The sequence below is a fragment of the Pteropus medius genome, unplaced genomic scaffold (assembly GCF_902729225.1).
Source record: "Pteropus medius unplaced genomic scaffold, Ma_sr-lr_union100, whole genome shotgun sequence".
In the NCBI taxonomy this organism is placed as follows: domain Eukaryota; kingdom Metazoa; phylum Chordata; class Mammalia; order Chiroptera; family Pteropodidae; genus Pteropus; species Pteropus medius.
Genome location: NW_024349802.1, coordinates 12,505,402 through 12,525,139, shown reverse-complemented (window position 1 = coordinate 12,525,139; position 19,738 = coordinate 12,505,402). Strand labels below are relative to the sequence as shown.

At 39.7% G+C, this 19,738-nt stretch overlaps 1 protein-coding gene and 1 pseudogene across 9 annotated transcripts in view; one reads left to right on the top strand and one right to left on the bottom strand.

Annotated features, from left to right (window-relative positions):
* FGF1 (fibroblast growth factor 1) overlaps positions 1 to 7,959 on the top strand; it is a 90,994-nt gene extending 83,035 nt beyond the window's left edge. For 6 of the 9 annotated variants that reach the window (XM_039836415.1, XM_039836418.1, XM_039836416.1 and 3 more), the window contains 2 exons: positions 420 to 523; positions 4,741 to 7,959. In XM_039836415.1, the coding sequence (XP_039692349.1) occupies positions 420 to 523; positions 4,741 to 4,935 (299 nt within the window). In that variant the 3' untranslated portion in view covers positions 4,936 to 7,959. The remainder of the gene's footprint in view (positions 1 to 419; positions 524 to 4,740) is intronic. The other 3 variants (XM_039836420.1, XM_039836421.1, XM_039836422.1) reach the window with 3 other exon arrangements.
* A 2,339-nt stretch (positions 7,960 to 10,298) lies between these two features.
* LOC120581696 (uncharacterized) lies at positions 10,299 to 10,417 on the bottom strand (annotated as a pseudogene).
* Between the last annotated feature and the right edge of the window lie 9,321 nt (positions 10,418 to 19,738).

The following is a 19,738-nucleotide window of genomic DNA, read 5'->3' as shown; positions in this document are numbered from 1 at the left end:
ACACACTCAGGCTGGTCAGGTGCCCACTCTACAGCACCCCAGGATCACTGGGACCACAGAGCCACAGGAAGCGAACGCCACTTCTTCCCGTGGTTATTTCCCTGCAAGTGATAGAGAAAGAGAAAGGAGCGAGGTGCTGTGAAATTGCACAGGGTCATTTTATAACAAGCAGACGGGGAAGGGTAGGCATGCCTGCTTCATCTCTCCTCTCAAGAACACCATTCCCAATGGACAGCTTTCTTTGGAGGGAAAAGAAAAAGGGAACTGTATTTCTATGTTTTGATTAATCTGAGGCTCATCCTTGAGGGCTCTGTGAAATGAATGAGCAGAATTTTCCATGGCTAACTGTCCTGGCTGCCAGGCCCTATTGGCAAAAGCCTAGTGTTTATTTACTTTTGCTCGTGTTATTTTTATTTCAGTTCAGCTGCAGCTCAGTGCGGAAAGTGTGGGGGAGGTGTATATAAAGAGCACCGAGAGTGGCCAGTACTTGGCCATGGACTCCGACGGGCTTTTGTACGGCTCAGTAAGTATAAGGCTGACAAGCTTCCAGACTCGGCCAAGGTTTGAGGTTTCCAGAAATCTTGTTACGTTGAGTGATACAAACTATAAAGCAACAATTAGTCTCTGTTTGTTATTGTTTCCAGTAGGATTCCTGCCCTCTACCTTGCCTTATTTTAGGCACAAACATAAAAGAGTTTCTTGCGGTATTCTCTCAAAATACTCAAACATATTATCACATAGACAAAGAGAAGACATTGATTGAAATTTTGGTAACTCATCTGTCAGTCATTCCGGAATACCTAGTCCCACTTCATTCATTCCAAAAATGTTTCTTGAGCATCGACCACATGCTATAGGTGTGTCCTCTGGGCTTTTTACAAAAACTTCAGAGCCTGGATTCTAGGAATTGATATGTCATTCATAAAACTTTTATTCTAGAAGGGTCACATAAGAGGATAAAAAGTTTAATAACTCAATTTAACCAACATTTTGTCAAACGCCTCCTGTATCTAAGTACTTTAGGTACTGAAAGGGGTGCAAAGATAAATTAGCTACATCCCTGCCCTCGAGAAGCACAAAGAGTTTATTCAGCATCTAAAATCCTCCACATCACCTGCTCCATCCTTCTCATAATTAATTTAGACAGGTTTGACTCTGTATATGCTAGTCTTTGTGAGAAAAGTATAGAAATAGAAGCGATCTGATTTTATCCCTTCTGGTATCTCTGGTAAAAGATTTGACTAGAAAGAGAGCTGAAGCCAATGGTCCCAGGTTTTGAAATTATTTCTGGTTTCAATGATCCTTTCGTCGTATCCTAATAACTAGATAATTAAGGCTTAGCTGTAATTCACAGCCAAAGCCAAACCCCTTTTCTTCTCTTTTATGAAGATGTATGTCTACAAAAAGGCAGCCTGGAGAGTGATTTTAGTCTGGGGATTGCTTTAACCTATATCAAATTACCAAGTAACACTGGGCACAGGAAACGCTCTCTTGAAGCTATAACCTAAGCCATAGTTCAGGATGTAGACACAGTCCAGTGCTTTTCATGCTCCCGCTAAGGGTTAAGGAGATGAGATCATCAGAATAATAGGTAGCCTGTAGTAGGCTGTTGGCTGAAATATGGATCAAATGGTATAATTTCAAGGGTTTGGAGGTAGGCAAGACAGTGGCTGCTTCATAGGGAGCAGATTTTTTTTTAGGAGGTTCTTCCAGTTGGTAATCAATCGACCAATGGATCACTCAATCTCAGGCTCATAATTGAATTTCATGCCTCTGACGCTTTGGCAAGTTACTCACCCACTCTGAGCCTTGTCTAAAATGCAGATAGTAATGGATAGTAACTACCAGCATTAAGGGCTTAAGGGGAGTCTGAGTGACAATGAACAGAACCTGCCTGACAGCGTGACTGGCACGTTGGCGGCATCCCATCAATGGTAGCTATGAAACAGTTTATATATCCTGACCTTCATTATTTCTTCAGTGACATGTTACAGTTTTATGGCTTTTCTTTCTTTAAATCACTTTTGATATTTATTATAACCTTCTTTTACTTGTATAAAAATATTGGGGGAGAACTCCTCAAATCCAATTTCCTCTAGGCTCCAAACACCCCCTTCTCCCATTATAGTCCTAGCCATCACTGTAATTCACCTGAAATATTCAGAGGGTGATCTTGATATGTTATGCCTCATAATTTTATATTTACCCATTGACAAAGAGAAGTTCTAAATATCTCAGAGCTCTGCCTTTTGCTCTTCACCGATTTTAGGTATCAATCCATCATGATATGGATTTGTGTGTATGTGTGTGTGGAAAGGACATATTTATTTAAAAGAAAATAAGTCTGAAAGGCTATATACCAAAACGTTAATCTATTTATCTCTGGAGTTGGTAAATGGCTCATTTTATAATATCTGAATGCTTTGCTATATTTTCTGAATTTTCCTCAGTGGGTTTATCTCACCTATGTAATTGGGGACAAAACATGCTAAATATAAAAAAGAAAATAATGAAAACAATAGGCATGAATCAACTGTTAATCCCCAACCCTTTGGCACTGCTCCGAGTACATGACAAGCGCTGACAAATCCTGGTTGGGTGGTGAACGCAAGCACCTCCAAACTGGCCTGCTGACTCAGCCTCTGACTCAGTCACTGTGTGAGTGTCTACTGCTGTAGTGTAATAGAGACATCACTGGGGGGGGCGGTGCGCGTGGCCATCCTCAGCTTTGTCACAGAACACAGGCCTGATGCCCACTGAGTGGTGTCATGGCGTGAGCCCTCCTTACAGGGGGGTGGGCCACCCACGCAGGTACAAAACTGCTGACCTCCTCCCGCCCCTGACAATGTGCATCAAACACTGATGTCTGGATAAGTTCCTTTAGAAGCAGTAGAGTCACCCAATTAAACATTACATCTATGTCCCATCTTGTTCTAAAATGATCCAGTGCCTCACCAAGTTGTCACTGCACTAGACTACACATGAATAAGTAAGGATACAGAGTTCCTTACTAACCAAAGATAACTTTGTTGCATGCTTTACAGAATATCAAGAATCAAATTCACCACCTCACTGGCAAGCACCTATTATTTGCATGGTTCTATGTCTGGGGGTAGACAGAAGGCTACCAAGATCTCATCTCTTCCCAAAGCAGGGCTTACAGTCTAACAGACAAACATGCCCACAAATAGAGAACAATGAACAGTAGGACTGGAAACCACCAGAAAAAAACTCACCAACCACTTCGTATGAAGAGATAATATATAGACCACATGATTTGGAATTGAGCAAAGTCAATAAGCAGCATAATAGTATTTTAATACACCTAACTGGTTTATATCTCAATATAATAAATATCTTCTAAAATCTTAACAAATAGAAAGTTCAAATAATTGGTGTTCCTCCTGCTGACAGAAGAATTCCAAGTAAAAAAAAAAAAGTAATTGTTGGTAGATCTTTAAAAATAACTGCCCTATTTAATATGTTGTAGTTATCTTTCCAGCTTAATAAATCAACAACTGCATTGGATCCCACTGTATGGATGCGCCACTATCCACTTACCCATCATCTTTCCATGGATATTTAGGTTGCTTCCAATTAGTAACCAATATATCCAAAGACCATCCTTGAAAACACAGTTTTACATTTGCCCAACTATCTCCTAAGGGTCAGTTCCTAGACGTGAAATTGCTGAGTCGAAGGTAACACGTATTTAAAATTTTGATATATATCGCCAAACTACCCTCAGAAAGATTCCACCAATTTATCTGACCAACAGAGTGCGTGAAGAGAGCCAATTTCCTACACTCTCACTAATACTAAGACCTGTAAATCTTTTTGCTCTTTGCAAATATTATCACCAACTTGTTAAATTATTTTTAATTTGCATTTTCTTGCTAGTGAAATTGAATGTTTTCATAGGTTGAGTACCATGTTTAAAACAGCAGATATAGCATGCCATTTTGAAAGCATCCTAAATCTATATCTATATGGGCTCCTCAACGTATCTCTGTGTGGACGTACATAAAGACATAAGGAAAGTGAACATCACCTGTCTATGTCTTGGTGGGTGGGCTTTGGGGTGACTTTTTCTTTTTTCTTTCTTTTTTTAATAAGTTGTCATTTTTAAAAAGTAGAATTTTTTCTGTAAGTAGCAAAAAGAGCTATTTTCATTTTTTTTTTAAAAAAAACTAAGTTTCAGGATATGTTTTACACTTAAGACACATTTTGTGCAAGCATGTATGTTCATTACAACGCAAAAGTAAAATCCTGATTTGGTGAGTGAAAATCATTAGGATGAAAAGTGATATTAGTAGGTTTTCAGTTATTTTTCTAGTCCAAGCTTAAAAGCCCCACAGTCTGCTTTTACCTATTTTGGACATTTGTTGTGGTCATGCCTGTGTGCCAGGCCTTTACAGAGACAAAAGGCCCGGCCCTGGTCTTGGGGTGCTTGTAGTCATCCAGGCTCTCCCCAGGGGGAGACTACAGGGTCTTGAGGACAGCAAATGGAGGGAGAGCTTATAACAACAGCAAATGTATACTGAAGGCTCATTACGCGCTGAGTCCTGTTCTAAGTCCTCGTTAACACCCTCAGAGATAGGCTCATTACCCCGTTTTTACTGAAGAAGAAACTAAGGCACAGAGAACCTAGGTAACTTGCCCAAGGTCACCCAGCTAGTAAGCCGAGGAACCCTTTTTAAAACCACTCACTAATAGACCGACTCTCTTTTATCTTTTTAGCAGACACCAGATGAGGACTGTTTGTTCCTGGAAAGGCTGGAGGAAAACCATTACAACACCTACACATCCAAGAAGCACGCAGAGAAGAATTGGTTTGTTGGGCTCAAGAAGAATGGAAGCTGCAAGCGCGGTCCCCGGACTCACTACGGCCAGAAAGCGATCCTGTTTCTCCCCCTGCCAGTCTCCTCTGATTAGAGAAATCTGCTCTGGGTGCTGACGGCTCCAGAGGAGCCGGAGGGGTCCTCACTGGTTGACCCCAGATTGTTCCCTTGACCATTGGCTATGTTTACCCCTGGCCCCAAGAGCCTGAATCTGTAAGCAATGCACTTCTAAATACCCAGTTCGCTTTCTTGCAGAGCCCTTTTCCCCAACACAGTTTGGAACAGAGGGACCAAATTGCTTCCAGGGGCCAACTGGCTGGCCAGTCTGGGTCTGGTTTAGAGGTCCATTTGCCTGCAGGCACCTGTTGCAGGCTGGACCTCTCAATGCCAAGGTAGGGCCAAAAGAAGTGCGTTCGGGGGGATGCGGAACGAGTCATTAGTAACTGCATATAATTCCTGAGTAAACCCTGTCAGTGATTCTCCTAAACATCTGGCATAATTCCCTTTCATCCTTTCAATGTCCCATAAATATTAACAGAGAAGCTTATGGCTGGCTGGGTTAGAGGAAGGCAGCATTCCACGAGTAGAAACAGGGATTAAGAAATCCTCTCTCAAGAATGGAAGGGATTAAAATAGCAAGGGGAGATTGGGTTCTGGCTTAGAAGGATGCAATGTCAACATGGAATAAATGAAGGATGGGAGGCTCAGCCACAGCAAAGCAATGCTTTGGACTTTTCCAAGGTTACTGGGCAGCAGGAAGCCCCTGGATGGTGTCAGGTGGAAAGCGTGAGCAGTGGGTTCTTGATAAAAGCAAGGACATCGGATGTTGGTAAATTCATTTGGGTTCAGGAGTGATGAGAAAGAAAGGGGACCATGGGTTTGAGTGGTCATTGTCCTCTAAAGAGGATGATTCTAGTGACGAGAAGGAAAGAGAAAGGAACACCATGACATGTGCTTGGCCACCGGAAAGCAGAGGCTTTGGGGTCCCAGGGCAGTGCTTAAAAGTCACAGGGGGAGCTTGTTTGAATGTACATTCTGGTTCAGTGGGTCCGGGGTACAGTTTTTACATTTCTAACAAGTTCCCAGGTGCTGTAGATGCTGCTGCCACCCCCCACCATGATTTAAGTAGAGGTCCTGAAGAATGTTAGTCAAATGAAGGTGGCTCAACCCCCACCCCGCCCTCTCTCTCCTCACCCTTAAGATGCCTGTGTTCAGAAGCATGGATTTAAGGCGCTTTGGTCCATTGCCTATAAAATGCCCATTTAGAAGATAAACAAAAGCATACTTCAAAACGTTAAACCATCACAAACAGCTTTTCCCAAGAGACCATTTGTGTTACGATTACTTGTATAAATATGCTTCCTGCTTAACGTAAACTTGACCCAAGTGGCTAGCAAATTAGAAACACCATTTATCTTTGACATATGATACTGTTGCCATGTAAGGGCCTTAAATAAGCCATTTAAATTTACTGTGAGACTATGTTTTAATCACATTTAAAAATATATAGCTCAAAGGCAGTTAAACTGATCAGCAGTCAGCCACTGAGAATAATAGGATACGATATATAAGCTATTCAATTATCTACTATTTATACTACATTTACCTGTAAAATGAGATATTGCTTTGTTTTCCACTGTGCTATTAGAAATTTTTCTTTGAAAAAATGGGGACTCTTAAACAATGATATGATAATTATGGATAAAAATTGATGAGAGTGTTTGTTAGCTCATGTTTTATAAGGAATAGAAGTAATTATTAATTGAAAACAATCCCTTAGTAATTGAACCATTATATTGAAAACGGAAGAAAAATGACAATTTGTGAAAGTTCCAAAGGATAGTGCAGTTGAGGAACTAAACTTAGTTAACACTATGGTGAATAATACCATCCTGCGTTTCTACAGCAAAATGATTTGTAACTTTGCAACTTGGATAAGATGGTTCTATTTTACATTAGTAAATTTTTGCAGGCAAGTTGGCGATAGTGCAGTGTGGCTTTACATCTCTTTATTACGAAGATTTGGCCAGAAAAAGGCACCCAGAGAGGAAATCCAAGATATTTATAACGGTCCATAACTTTTTAGTGTATGAATCAAATTCAAGTATAACATAATTGGCCAAGAAAACTTAAACACTGTTGCTAACAGATGAGATCGAAGTCTGTAGTTTCAGAGACCCAAAGCCTTGTAAAAGAAACACTACTGTGACCTCAACACCCTCAGCCCAGTCATCATTCGTATATTTGTTCAATTAATATTTATTAAGTGCCTACTGTGTGTCAGGCACTCTCCTGGGTACTGGGGCTCCTGAGAACCTTGTCTGTCTGATTTGCTGCTGTATTCTCTCCCGGGGCATTAGATTTGTGATGAAAGATACTGTGGATTCATTTCTTTCAGTCAAGTAAAAACAGACTTTGTAGGTTCCAGCTGAATAAACAGTAAGTCCCAGAAACCCAGGTTTTGGAAGAATTAGCAAACCCCAGCACAAGATAAATCCCTATCAAAGTGTTAGAGGACATGGCAAGGTAAATGTAACATTTTCAACCATGTCAGTTCAGGGGGGACCGTTTTCAAATCAGAAAAAGCCTGTCAGATCTGGTAGGAAGGGGGCGGTTGGTAGTTCCCCATTCCGTTTTGAACATGATCTAGTTCCCTAAACATGGAGCATTCTTGTTGCTCTGTCTCTTCCTTAAGGAAGTCTTGTAGCCATCTGCCTGTCATATGCCTCTCGTGTGGACTGATTTTCAGGCCAACTATAATGAGTTGCCTGACATTCTGTAAAAGCATCAGGAACATATATGCTTTGTTTTCAATGTGCTGGTGGAGGTGGTAGTGATCTGTTTCCTTGGAAGGGTTGGTAATAAAGCCTCCTACGGCCAACAGTGTGTACTTACAAAAGTTGACTGGAGCATCATGTGCTACTCAAGATCAGGGTCCCTGCTTTGTGTCAGAGGTGATGGAGTCCAAGTCCCCAGCCTGTAGAACATGATGCCTGAACCGAGTGAGCTCACGGGCTGCAAAGCAGACCTCTGATGAAGAAGACACCTGTCATTTTACATCACTGTCTCATTTTTTTTGCACCTTATGAGTATTAATAAACGTTCCACTAATAGGTGATAATGTCTCTGAGTTTCTGAGTATCGTGGTGTTTCATCTTCCTATGCAGGGACCTCCCCTGGCATCTCCGCTTTGGCTGCTTTGTCTGCTACACTTAACTTGTCGCCAAATATTAGACTTTTAAGACTGGTAGGAAAAGGTAAGGTAACAACATTTTTCATTTTGCTTGGAAACCTAAGTCAATATTGGTGCATTTCTAGGGATTAATTAGGGAAGTATATTCAGGAAATTTGCCCCCTAAAGAGTCAAGCACCATAACTAGCTCAAGTGATACTTTTTCTTTATAGTAAAATCATGGAAAATTTTGATATTATAGTAGAGCTAACCAGCATGGGCTTAGACAAAGAAACTGTGATTGGAAAAAAAATTCAAAGACTTATTTACAATTTTGAGTCAATGTTAAGATGTGCATCTCTTGTATCTCAAGAGCCTTGACATGAGGCTATAAGTTGCCTCATCAAATTTTCTGAAATTATCATACTAAGCAACAACTCCTTAAATAAACTTCTGAATCTTATGACTTATTATTCTTAGGATAAAATACACTGTTTCTTAGACATCACGACAGAATCAGATCACACAAATGCACAAGCACACATGCACTTATATGTGCACACATAGCCATACTCATACAAGCACCTGAACCAATACAAAACAGTTGAGCAGTGTTTGCTCACTCTGCTAATTACATACCACAATCAATCCTGCCATTTTCTTTTAAAGTTGCCTAAAAAAAATATTTTTCTACCTTTTGGAGCTTGATCCACACTAAGAATGACATTTTCCATCACAACCCAGCATATACATACTCTTGTACATACATACAACTGAAACTAAAAATGTCATATATATATATATATATATATATATATATATATATATATATATATATATATATATATATATATTTTTATATATATTTCAGATGCACTCAAATTTTTCTATTATATATCACTAAAAAATGCTGGTCAAGATCAATTAAATCGGGTCACAACACTAAAGGGTCACAGCTAAAGTTTGAAAAACACTGGCTTAAAGTAACCATTCTTCCTGAAGACAACAAGACTCAGTTGGAATCCTGTATTATGATGTTAGTGTTTTCAAAGACATGGATTGTTCTTGAAGACACAGGCAAGGGGACATTTAGTTACCCAGAAACCATCTGTTCTGAGGGCTTGGTGAATTCTTTTAGTTGGTTTGCTACTAATCATGCAAAATAAATGCAATGATGCAGATCCCACAGGAACCTACTGCTGCTCCCAATGTTGGTCTTAGCAGATTTCTGTTCTCAGAGCCCTGGGGACTTGGACCCCTGCCTCTCCTTTGGAATTCTCATCTCTTTGGGTCATTTTCTCCCTAACTCGCAGTGTCCACTTCATTCCTCTCTCTTGACCCCCAAATTCCTAGTTCATAACCATTTATAAACAAGACATAAAAAGTAGATTGAGCCAGGAAAAGGCTAGAAACCCAGCCCTCATCCCTTTCTGGGAATTAGCCTCTCATCTACCTAAAAAAAAGTTGACCATCCATGACTCGGACCTAAGATAAACACCCGTGCTACTGAAATACATCTTATACAGGAATTTAAAAGTTTTCACCTTTGCAGCATCAATTAAAAAAGTAACTATGTGCCCTAAATGTTCGGGGGGAGGGAAAGAGGGGTTTAGGGTGGCTGAGAATTGGCATCTTATGGGTTAATTAGACCACAAACAGAAAACTATAAGTGAAGTCATCACTTTTCATATTTATCTGAACGATGTCCTATCTGCCATGAAGCAGGTAGGAGAGGGGAATGCTAAACCCTTAGCACTTTTGGGTTGTTGTTATACTAACAAGTATGGTAATAATGACACGTCAAAGATGTGCCCTCAACTGCAAATTAGCAAAATTTATTTTCAGGAGCAGTAGCGCAATGTAAGAATACTTAAGCCCAACCAAGCAGTGGGACGTGTATGTTCTCCACGTCAAAAATTACTAGAGATTCAACAACCGTTAAAATTGAAATGATGACTCATAAAAAGTGGCACACCCACTCCTTCCTACTTCACGCCCTAAACCTGTCTTCCACCCCCAGAAAGAAACTTCCTTTGCCATCGTACATAAAATTTACTCTAGAATCCAGAGAACTCAGACTCTGAGATGTGGGGATCTGACATCCAGCGCTCAGAACCCCAGTGATTCATCTAACATTCTCTCAAGTTACAAGGGAAATGTACTAAAAGACTACTAGGATCTTTCTGTAACATTGTACCCACATTTTGGTTGACACACTGGCCATGACATACTATACTGTTAGCTTTCCACCCTAGTTATAAAATTTTTCTTCTTTTTTTTTTTTAAGCCTACAGCACCTGGTAGTCCCAGGCAGTCTTCCATCCAAGTACTAACCAGGCCCAACCCTGCTTTGCTTCCGAGCTCAGACAAGATCGGGCGCATTCAAGGTAGTATGGCCATAGACCCTAGTTACAAAATTAAAAAGAGAAACCAGGTCATACACAGCCTGAAGCTAAAAGGTGGGTTTGCTTTACAGATGTTGTATTATAGGACCTAGTTTTAGAGTCTTCTGATGGGTCTGAGAATGTTTGTGATGTAGGGAGAAGGTATTTCTCAAATTGATTCCTTCTCTCTGAGCTTCCCACTGTCACACATTCAGCAGCTAAACATTGGTGTCTGTTTTATTACATCAAGAAGCAAATCTCACCATGTCCTTAATGTGCTTTTCTATCAGCCTTACTGAACGATTGGACATTCCGTTTTTGGAACTGTGTTCAATTTCCGGATTTTTTCTTGGCTGCTGTGCTTGGGGATATAAATGTAGGCAGGCAGTTTGTGCAAATTATCATCACAGAAACACACCTCGCTGTGATTTTCCCATTTCATGTTTTCCTGCCTTAGGAAAAATTTTTTAGTCTTACCCAGAGATACTAAGAGCAAGATGTTAGATTATTTTACTGATATGCCTTAGCATATCTTCGAAATAAGTTTTAGGAATGTTGTTATATACTAACTTGTTTTGCATGGATTGCAAAAATAGGACTATTCACAGCCTGGGAATGTCAACTCTGTTAGGAGTTCAGTAATTTCCTGTAAAAGTGAACAATAAAATGTATGGTATTTTCAAAATAGAACACCTGCATTAGAAATTGATTCTGAGCAGGGAAATGGTACAGGTTTTAAAATTGGCTGGATTATTTCTACTAATACAAAATCACAAATCCAGGGTGGTTGTACAGAGAGGACAAATGAGAGAAAAACTTGTTTCTATATTCTTGGTGCTACCAGAATCTGTCATATAATATTTAGTGGAAGTGAAGAAGAGAGATGGGTTTTATAGATTGCTTGAAAAAATGTGTTAACTCCCAAGCAATTTGAACATCTGGGAAGAGTCCAATAGGGCAGAGGGTACCCTGAATGGTCTGCTCCTCAAGAATAAACAGCAACAATAAGATGAAAATGAAGCTTCTTTCCTCACTTATCTAACTCTTCAATTCATTAATCATTTATTGAGTATCTACCATTATGTCAGTCAGGGTCCAATCAGGAGATAGAAATGACACAAAAATTTGAATGGGGCAATTTTAATAAAAATAATTATTAACTAGTGAAAGGGGACTAATCACTAAGAGGAGTAAAAGATCTCTAAAGAATATTGGAACAACAGGGCTGAGGAAAGCATTCGTGGAAGGAGCAAACTTGAGAGCAGTCTCCTCTCAAGGATGAGACACAGACTTCGCTGGAAAAGGTGTGGCTGTGGCCCACAGGACATTGGAGGCTCTCACTGCGGCGCCTCAGGGAGCTTCTCACTGGAGTACCAGCGAAACCCTTTGGAAGCAACTTGCTGGGGTTGTAGATTACCAAGTCTCTGGCAGGAAGCTGCCCACTGGCCACTGTGCCACAGGGGCAAGAAGAAAACACAGGAACTCCAAAGAAAAGCCCCTTCCTCTTGCAGTGTCCCTCCAGTGCCCTCTGCTGATAAATCTTAAGTTATATTAGCTGGCAAAGGAGAAATGTTTATAGGGTCCAGATCCTGTATCACAAAACAAGGCAAAGAAGAGTGAATTTGGAGCACAGGCAATAAATTGGTAACTGGCATAACGGTAATTTAGATACCGTTAATCTAGACACAGTATTAAAAGATGACATATATTATTTGTAGGATTGCAAATTGGTACAGCCACTATGGAAAACAGTCTGGAGGTTTCTCAAAAAATTAAAAATGGATAAACCTTTTGATCCAGCAATTGCACTTCTGGGTATTTATCCGAAGAAAACCAAAATAATAATTCATAAAGATCTATGCACCCCAATATTCATGGCAACACAATTTATAACAGCCAAGATATGGAAGCAACCTAAATGCCCATCAACAGACAACTGGATAAAGAAGTTATGATTCATATATACAATGGAATATTACTCAGCCATTAAAAAAATGAAATTCTACCATTTGCAACGACATGGATGGACCTAGAGCTTCTTATGCTGAGTGAAATAGTCAGAAAGAGAAAGATAAATACCATATGATTTCACTTATATGCAGAATCTAAGGAACAAAAAGAACAAACTAATCAAAAACAGACTCACAAATATAGAGAACAATTTGGTGATGGACAGAGAGGAGGGGGTGTTGCGGGGCTGGGAGAATGAGGTGAAGGATTAAAGAAGTACAAATTAGTAGTTGATAGATGGTCACAGGGATGGGGAGCACAGCATAGGGAATGCAGTTAGCATTAATACATTGGCTAGGTGGAAAACCAGAGGAAAGAGCAATAAGGGGGATTGTTTTCAACTATATAAATGTCTAACCAATGTACTGTATACTTGAAACTAATAAAATAAATTTTTTTAAAAAAGATGAATAAATGTGGTCCTTTTCTTTAAAAAGCTTATTATAGTAGTGGAGAAAGTCCTTACATAAAAGGACCAATTATTTTGGCTTTGTTCCCTTTATGAAAAAAAGCTGCTATCTTTCTAATTTTTCTGAGCTTATCTGAAAACTACCATGTATGTTCAAGGCGCTTTCTAGAGATACTGTTAAGTCATTCCCTGATTTAAATCAATGTAATATACATATACAGAAGAAGACAGCTTTGTAGACAAACTGGCAGAGTTGGAATCCTGGCTCCTCCCTTTCCTGACTTTGTAACCTTGGGCAAGTTACTTAGTCTATCTGTCCTCCACTTCCTCCTCTATGAAATGAGAATATAAACCGTCCCAACCTCACATGGTTGTTCTAAGCATCAAACAAAATGGAGACATGCAAGTATTTTTAACACAATATCTGGTACATGATAAGGATTAAATAAATATTTGCTATTATTTTTATAATAAATATAATTATACATATTATATAATAAGATAGGGCTAAAAATGATCTTTTAGATTTTCCATTTAGGCTCCCAATGATCAATTTCAGAAATTCATATTTGGAGAGATCTTACTTCACAGCAGGTCCTTTGGAAAAAATATAAGAATCTTGGCTGACTCTAAGCTTATCTCTGTACGGCACAGAGTATGGAGTGTAAGTGCCCTATTGTAGTTTGAGTTAGTCAGTCCACATCTGGGCTGCTGTATTTCATTTTAGATGCTGCATATTAAAGGAAGTTTTATGAATAAAAAAAAAAGTTTTGTAGAGAGTAACATAAATAGTAAACAGCCAGAAAAACATACCCGCCTCCAAAAAAGAAGAAGAAACTAGATGTGTTTAGTCAAGAAAAGATTTAAAATAAGATATTAGAGCTCTCTTCACATAATCCAAAAATCATTTGGTTTTTCATGTTCTGGTAGTCAAAATGGGTATAGGTATTTGGAACTTGACAAGGCAGTCATTTTTGTTCAATATAAAAATTTTTTTTCTAACAACTATAACCATTCCAACAATGATCGAAGCACATGTACAGGTAAGCTTTGATATCTGCCAGTCCTAGAAATTCTCATATAGAGCCTAGATGGACACCTGCAGTAGACTCTGTGATTTGTCACCAGCTACCCCTTCAGAAATGACCCCCACACCCAGCTGCTGAGAGTACTATATGCAACAGGCCTCAGTCATCAGTATCCTTCATGGATGGCCTTGGTAAGCAGAGTTGCTTTGTCTGAGGGCACGCCCCTCTGAGGTGGTCTGCATAGGTGCATTATTGCCTGGCCCCTTCCCCTAAACTTTGGATAGCTCTACAGGATCTTTCCAGCTTCAGAACTTCTCATAAAGTCAGCTGAGGCCTCTATTGAAATTGCCTCAACTTCTCGTCTGCCTTATCCTGCTCCTTCCATTCCACTGGTGTTGATCTTAAGATTTCTAATAAACTGCCTGCATTCTAAGCTTCATCTCAGAGTCTGCTTCCCAGGGAACCTAGCCTGTGCCTGTGACAATACCTTCCAGGATGCTAGAGGCACTTCTCTGAGCAGGATAACTATAAAGGTCCCCTACAGCCTTGGGACTCTGTAGTCTTTGGGCATCTGAAGCTGAATGTTCTAAATCTACAAATTTCCAACCTGTCTCCAATGTGTGTAATCCATATGGATGATCCTCAAAATAAATCTCAATCTTCTTTCTAATCATCTGATCTATGGCTGGTCTGATGTCACTTGAGAGGGGCACTTGTTGAATCATTAGATTGTTTATTCAATCACTTGTCCAGTCTTTCAACAAATATTTATTAAGGCCAAATTATGCACCAGGCCTGGTGGGTACATGGTACATAAAAAAGCTCTTTCCTGGAGCTTATATTCTAATGAGGAAAAATATATGAACATATTATTTCCAAAATTTCAGTCATTTGCACGCTGCTTCCAAAATTTTTGCCTTTCAAAAATATGCCCATCACCTGATCATGATACTTCTAAATCATATGTCTTATGGAAGTTGGAATCATAATTTTTCTAATTTAGGCCCACCGTAAGCAAAAATGTTTATAAAAGGATACATTACTACTATCCAGACATTTTTTTCTAATACACATGAAAATAAACATATAACTTTAAAAGTTTTTAAAAGAACACCATCATATTACTTGTGCTATATACATATACTACACTTTAAGGAACAATTTGCACAAAAGATCGCATAGAAAAATGTGTGACGAGTACTTAAAAAGAAATATCCATTGCCTTCAAAATATATAATAATGGGATTAACTCACTCAAGTGCTTCCCTGAGGAAGTAAGCTGATATCTAAAGGAAGAGTAAAAGTTGACTAGGTAAAGAGTATGGGTTGTGAAGAACATTCTGGACAGAGGCAGTGGCACGTGCTAAGGCCCTGTGGCAGGAGGGAACACAATGCCAGTGAGGCTCAAGTGTGGACAGCAAGGGGTAGGGGGCAGGGTGTGAGCTGAGTCCAGACAGCAAAGTTGAAGCCAGTAATGGATGGACTCCAGTCTCCAACATCTGAGATAACCAGGTGGAAGCGATACACACTTAATCATTCTTGCCCTTTCTCTCCCTATGCAACTGAATTATAACATTTTTCTAGACCCGCTGCCAAAGGACACAAATAATCAGTATCAGCATCCATGTTTCTGGCTCAGGTTCAAATCTGAGACTGTAAAATGTATTCCAGACTTAAAACTTTGGGGGCTGAGGTTATATTTGCTAAATACTTAGATCTTTCCCTGAGGGTTTTATTCACTCTATCCAGCAGGTGGAGTACAGGAAAATGCTTTTTTTGTTCCCCACAAATCTCATATCTAAAAGGAAAAGCAAGGGTTGCCAGCATAGTCAAGGGTGAGAGATAGAGCAAGGAAGCAGTGAATGTGTATTTGCATCTCATTCATATGGAAAACATGAACTCATTAGCTCCTTATGTTGGTGCTTCCAGAAATTCTGAATCTTGACCTTTCTGTCCAAGTTTGGGTAGCTATGCTATTAATCGGTCCAAAAAAAAATGTGTGTGTGTGTGTGTGTGTGTGTGTCTATGTGTGTGTGTGTGTGTGTGTGTGTGTGTATGTATATATATATATATATATATATATATATATATATATATACACACACAGCTTAAAAAAACACATCTTTCACAAGACAGAAAATTATAAAGGCAACTTGGAAACCTTCAGAGATGGTGCCAGTTTCAGGGTTTTAGGGGTTGCATTTGGCTGGCAGGAGATGTCTTAATCTGGGTATGAAATAGATAACATAAACATGTTTACATAAATCTAATGAGAAAAACTCAATAGCCCATATTACCCTGCAGATACTGGCTTCTTAAAGACCCATGATCAAAAAGTGACCTCCTAGAAAACAAAAAACAAAGAAACCAAAGAGACAAAAAGCGAATAGAGCTAGTATGGATTAGTTTAGGTATGCCAGATTCTGTAAGTAACATGACCGATGCCATGATAACCACTCTGAATTGATCTCATTCCTTTTCCTAGAAAACAGGGAGACCTGCCTTCCTGACAACCAAAGGAAGATAGTTCCTGAATCTCTGCTGTGGAGGAGGGATTGTAACTCAACTACTGGAAATAAAGAAAGAAAAGGGCTCTACTGAAGAGTCCACAATTTAGCTGGAGAAAGTGCTACATAGATGAATCGTTAGAATGCAACATAGGAGAGCACTAAAAGCAATATGTATGTGTGCTGTTGGAGCTCAGCTGGGAGGAATAAAAGTCCTCCCAGGAGAGTTAGGGAACGCTTCCCCGAGGTGATGTTTGACCTGTGTCAGAAGAGATAAGCAGTTGTCTACAAGGAGAGCAAGTAGGAGAGAAAACAACCACAGGGCAGTGGGGGGAATGAAGCAGGACCATGGAGTCTCACCTTACTCAAGGATTAAGCACCGGGGAGTTAGCTTGTGATGTCAGTCATACGTGGTCAAAGTCAGCCTTGAAAAGCCCACGGAGAGAGGGTTTACCATCTCTCAGTAAGCCACTTGCATGCATTGTGGTGGGGGGTTGGGGGGGTCTATGTAGTATGAACATTTTAAATAATTAAGCATTGTAATCACACTCAACCAGGTAGGTGCTCCTGGTACAGCAGGCCCAGAAAAAAGAAATAACAGCAGATTTCTGCCTCCCCTTCACTCCCTGGGAACACATATGCATGGAGTAGAATCCAGGCAGATTATTCACACTATTTACTGTTCTCTTTCTCCTCGCTCTCTCTCTCTGTCTCTCTCCTGAGTAAAGTTGATTTCTTGTAAGTTGGTTATGTGAGTGTGATGTCACTTTCCTGACAAGAATAGGGCATAAGCTTGGAGTTACCCAACTTTACTATTAAAAATGCGACTTCCTTTAGCCTTGGTTTCCATACCTCTAACACAGGGAGAATATAAAATCTTCTTAAGGTTACTGTGAGCATTAAATGAACTAATCTGTACAGACTGCTTAGGATACTGCTTGGTACAGGGTAAATAGTCAATGAATATTAATTATTACTGCTAGGATTACTCCAACCAGAGGAAACAGCATGTGTTAAGACACAGAAGTACAAAGAAGAATGGTGTGTTTAAAGGATGGTGAGCAGCATAACTAGATAAGAGCGAGGCTGGTAAAATAAGCTCTGGGGAATTTGTGAAGGTTCTTTGTTGAAGAACTAAGCTTAAAACTCTGCCTTTGGGCAAGAAGAAACCTATGGAGACTCTAAGCAGGTAAGTCATAACTCCACTTTTATGTTAAACTGAGATAACTCTAGCTATTGAGAAAAAGAGGATGGAAAAATCAGTCAGGAGGGTACTGTAAGAGCTTCATTCTGAGATATGGAGAACCTGAATTGATGATGATGGTGGTGGTGGTGGTGTAATGACAATAATTTTCTTAGTGTGGTTTCCCCCAAAACAGACCCTGAGAGCATAATGGGGGTGCAGGATGGGAGGAGATCTCAAGAAGCATAAGTGAGAAAGGAAAAGTAAGACAGGAATGGGAGAAGGGCCAACAAAGTGTGCATCACTGAGCAGATCATTGCTGTGGACAAGTGGGGCCCTGAGAGGTTATGAAAAACAGTTTACACCTCCAAATTGCCCCGACGAGGGAAGTAGGGTACTTATCCATTGGTGCCATCCTTCTCTGCTTGAGAGCTTCCACTGGAGGTGTAAATCCCAGCACCTCTGGGCTGCTCTACCTCCAGATTGAGCAAACTCCTGTAACACCAAGGAAACCTCGGGCAGAGAAAAAGAGAGAGGCAGGCCCTTAAGGTAGAAACTGTCGGTTTGTGTGGGAACTATCCATTAGAGCTGTATGTGAGCTCAGAAGTGGCTGGAGGAATATATGGGGGAGCATGATGACAATGACGATGATAATACTAGTTGTAGTAGGTAACCTTTACTGAGTGTTTACCAAGAGCCAGGCATGTGCTAAGCATTTCGTTTAAACACATTATCAAGGTTTTTCCTTACAACCCCTAAGGTGACGGTGCTATTAGTATCCTCTTTTAATAGATGGAGAAACTGAAGCAACAAGAGGTGATGTGATGTCTCCAAAGTCACACAGCTAGTAAGTAATGAAGCCCACACTTGAGCTCTGTAGTCTGACTCAAGCCCACACCATCAATCGCTACTGTGTATCGTCTCTGAGGGAATGGTAAGAGCTGGGAAGAAGAACTATATCTGAGAATGACTTAGGACAGCGCAGTCCAATAGAATTGTCCAAAATGATAGAAGTAACACCTGTGCTGTCCAGTATGGTAGACACTAGCCATGTGTGGCTATGGAACACTTCGAAATGTAACAAGCGTGGCTAACAATTAAAGTTTGAATTTTATTTAATTTAAATTAACTTAAATTTAAATTTATGTGTAGCTAGTGGCTACTGCATTGGACAGTACAAACTTAGGAGGCAGAATACGCTGCCCTTGAAGAAGGTGAGGGTAACTTAGAACTTTAACAACATGATGATATTACGACGCGTTGTGATATGTGTCATAATTAATTAATTACAAAGAGTATTTAAAGTTCTGAAATTAATTTTTATATTTAATTTAAAACTTTTTTATATAAAAGCAATGCAGGTACATAGTTTAAAAGTCATATAGTACTATAAGGTTTATAACAATGACCAGCAGCAGTCTCCCTTCCCATCACTTCCCTGTATTGCTCTCCAGAGGCAATTACTTTCATTTCTTCTAGATATTTCTCCCTATGCTTAATGTATTTCTAAACAACATGTTGCTATTTCATTTATTGACTTTTCTTCAATATTAAACAGTATCTATTGGCTTCATACTGTGGAAGATAAGGATTTAGCTTTTCACCCTATCTACCAGCCAATAATATATATATATACACAGCTTCCACGCCATCCTAGTGCCCTTCTCACTCTCCCTATAAAGTCATATCAGTGACTCATATCACTGGTTAGTTCAAGATTCAATGTTTACATTAGTAAAATTATGTAACTATTAGTTGATAGAAGCCATGTGGATGAGTGCATGTTTTTTCTCATACAAGTATCTGGTTTTCATTTCCTCCATTTTCAACTTACTCATCACTAATTCAGTCTCAAACTTTGAACAACTCTAAAAAGCCTCTCAGTTCAATCAACCACACTGTTTATCAGTTCAATTTTTCATTGAGTTGTCCCTCCTGGGGCCCTCCAATCTGTGAGGCTGCATTCAGGGTCTCCTGCAGAGTTATCGCCCTGTGGCTTCCTTCCACTATTTTCCTGAGGCTCCTTGTACATCTCTCCTGTTTTTGATCACTGTCCCATGATCCCATGCAATCCTCTTTCTTGATTTAGCCCTCCATTTTTAATATTTCCTACAGTAACATTTTTACAAATGGTAAATGGAAAGTTAATTTTTTGACAGTCTTTGTGCCTGAAAATGTCTTCATTCTAACCTTATACTTGGTTG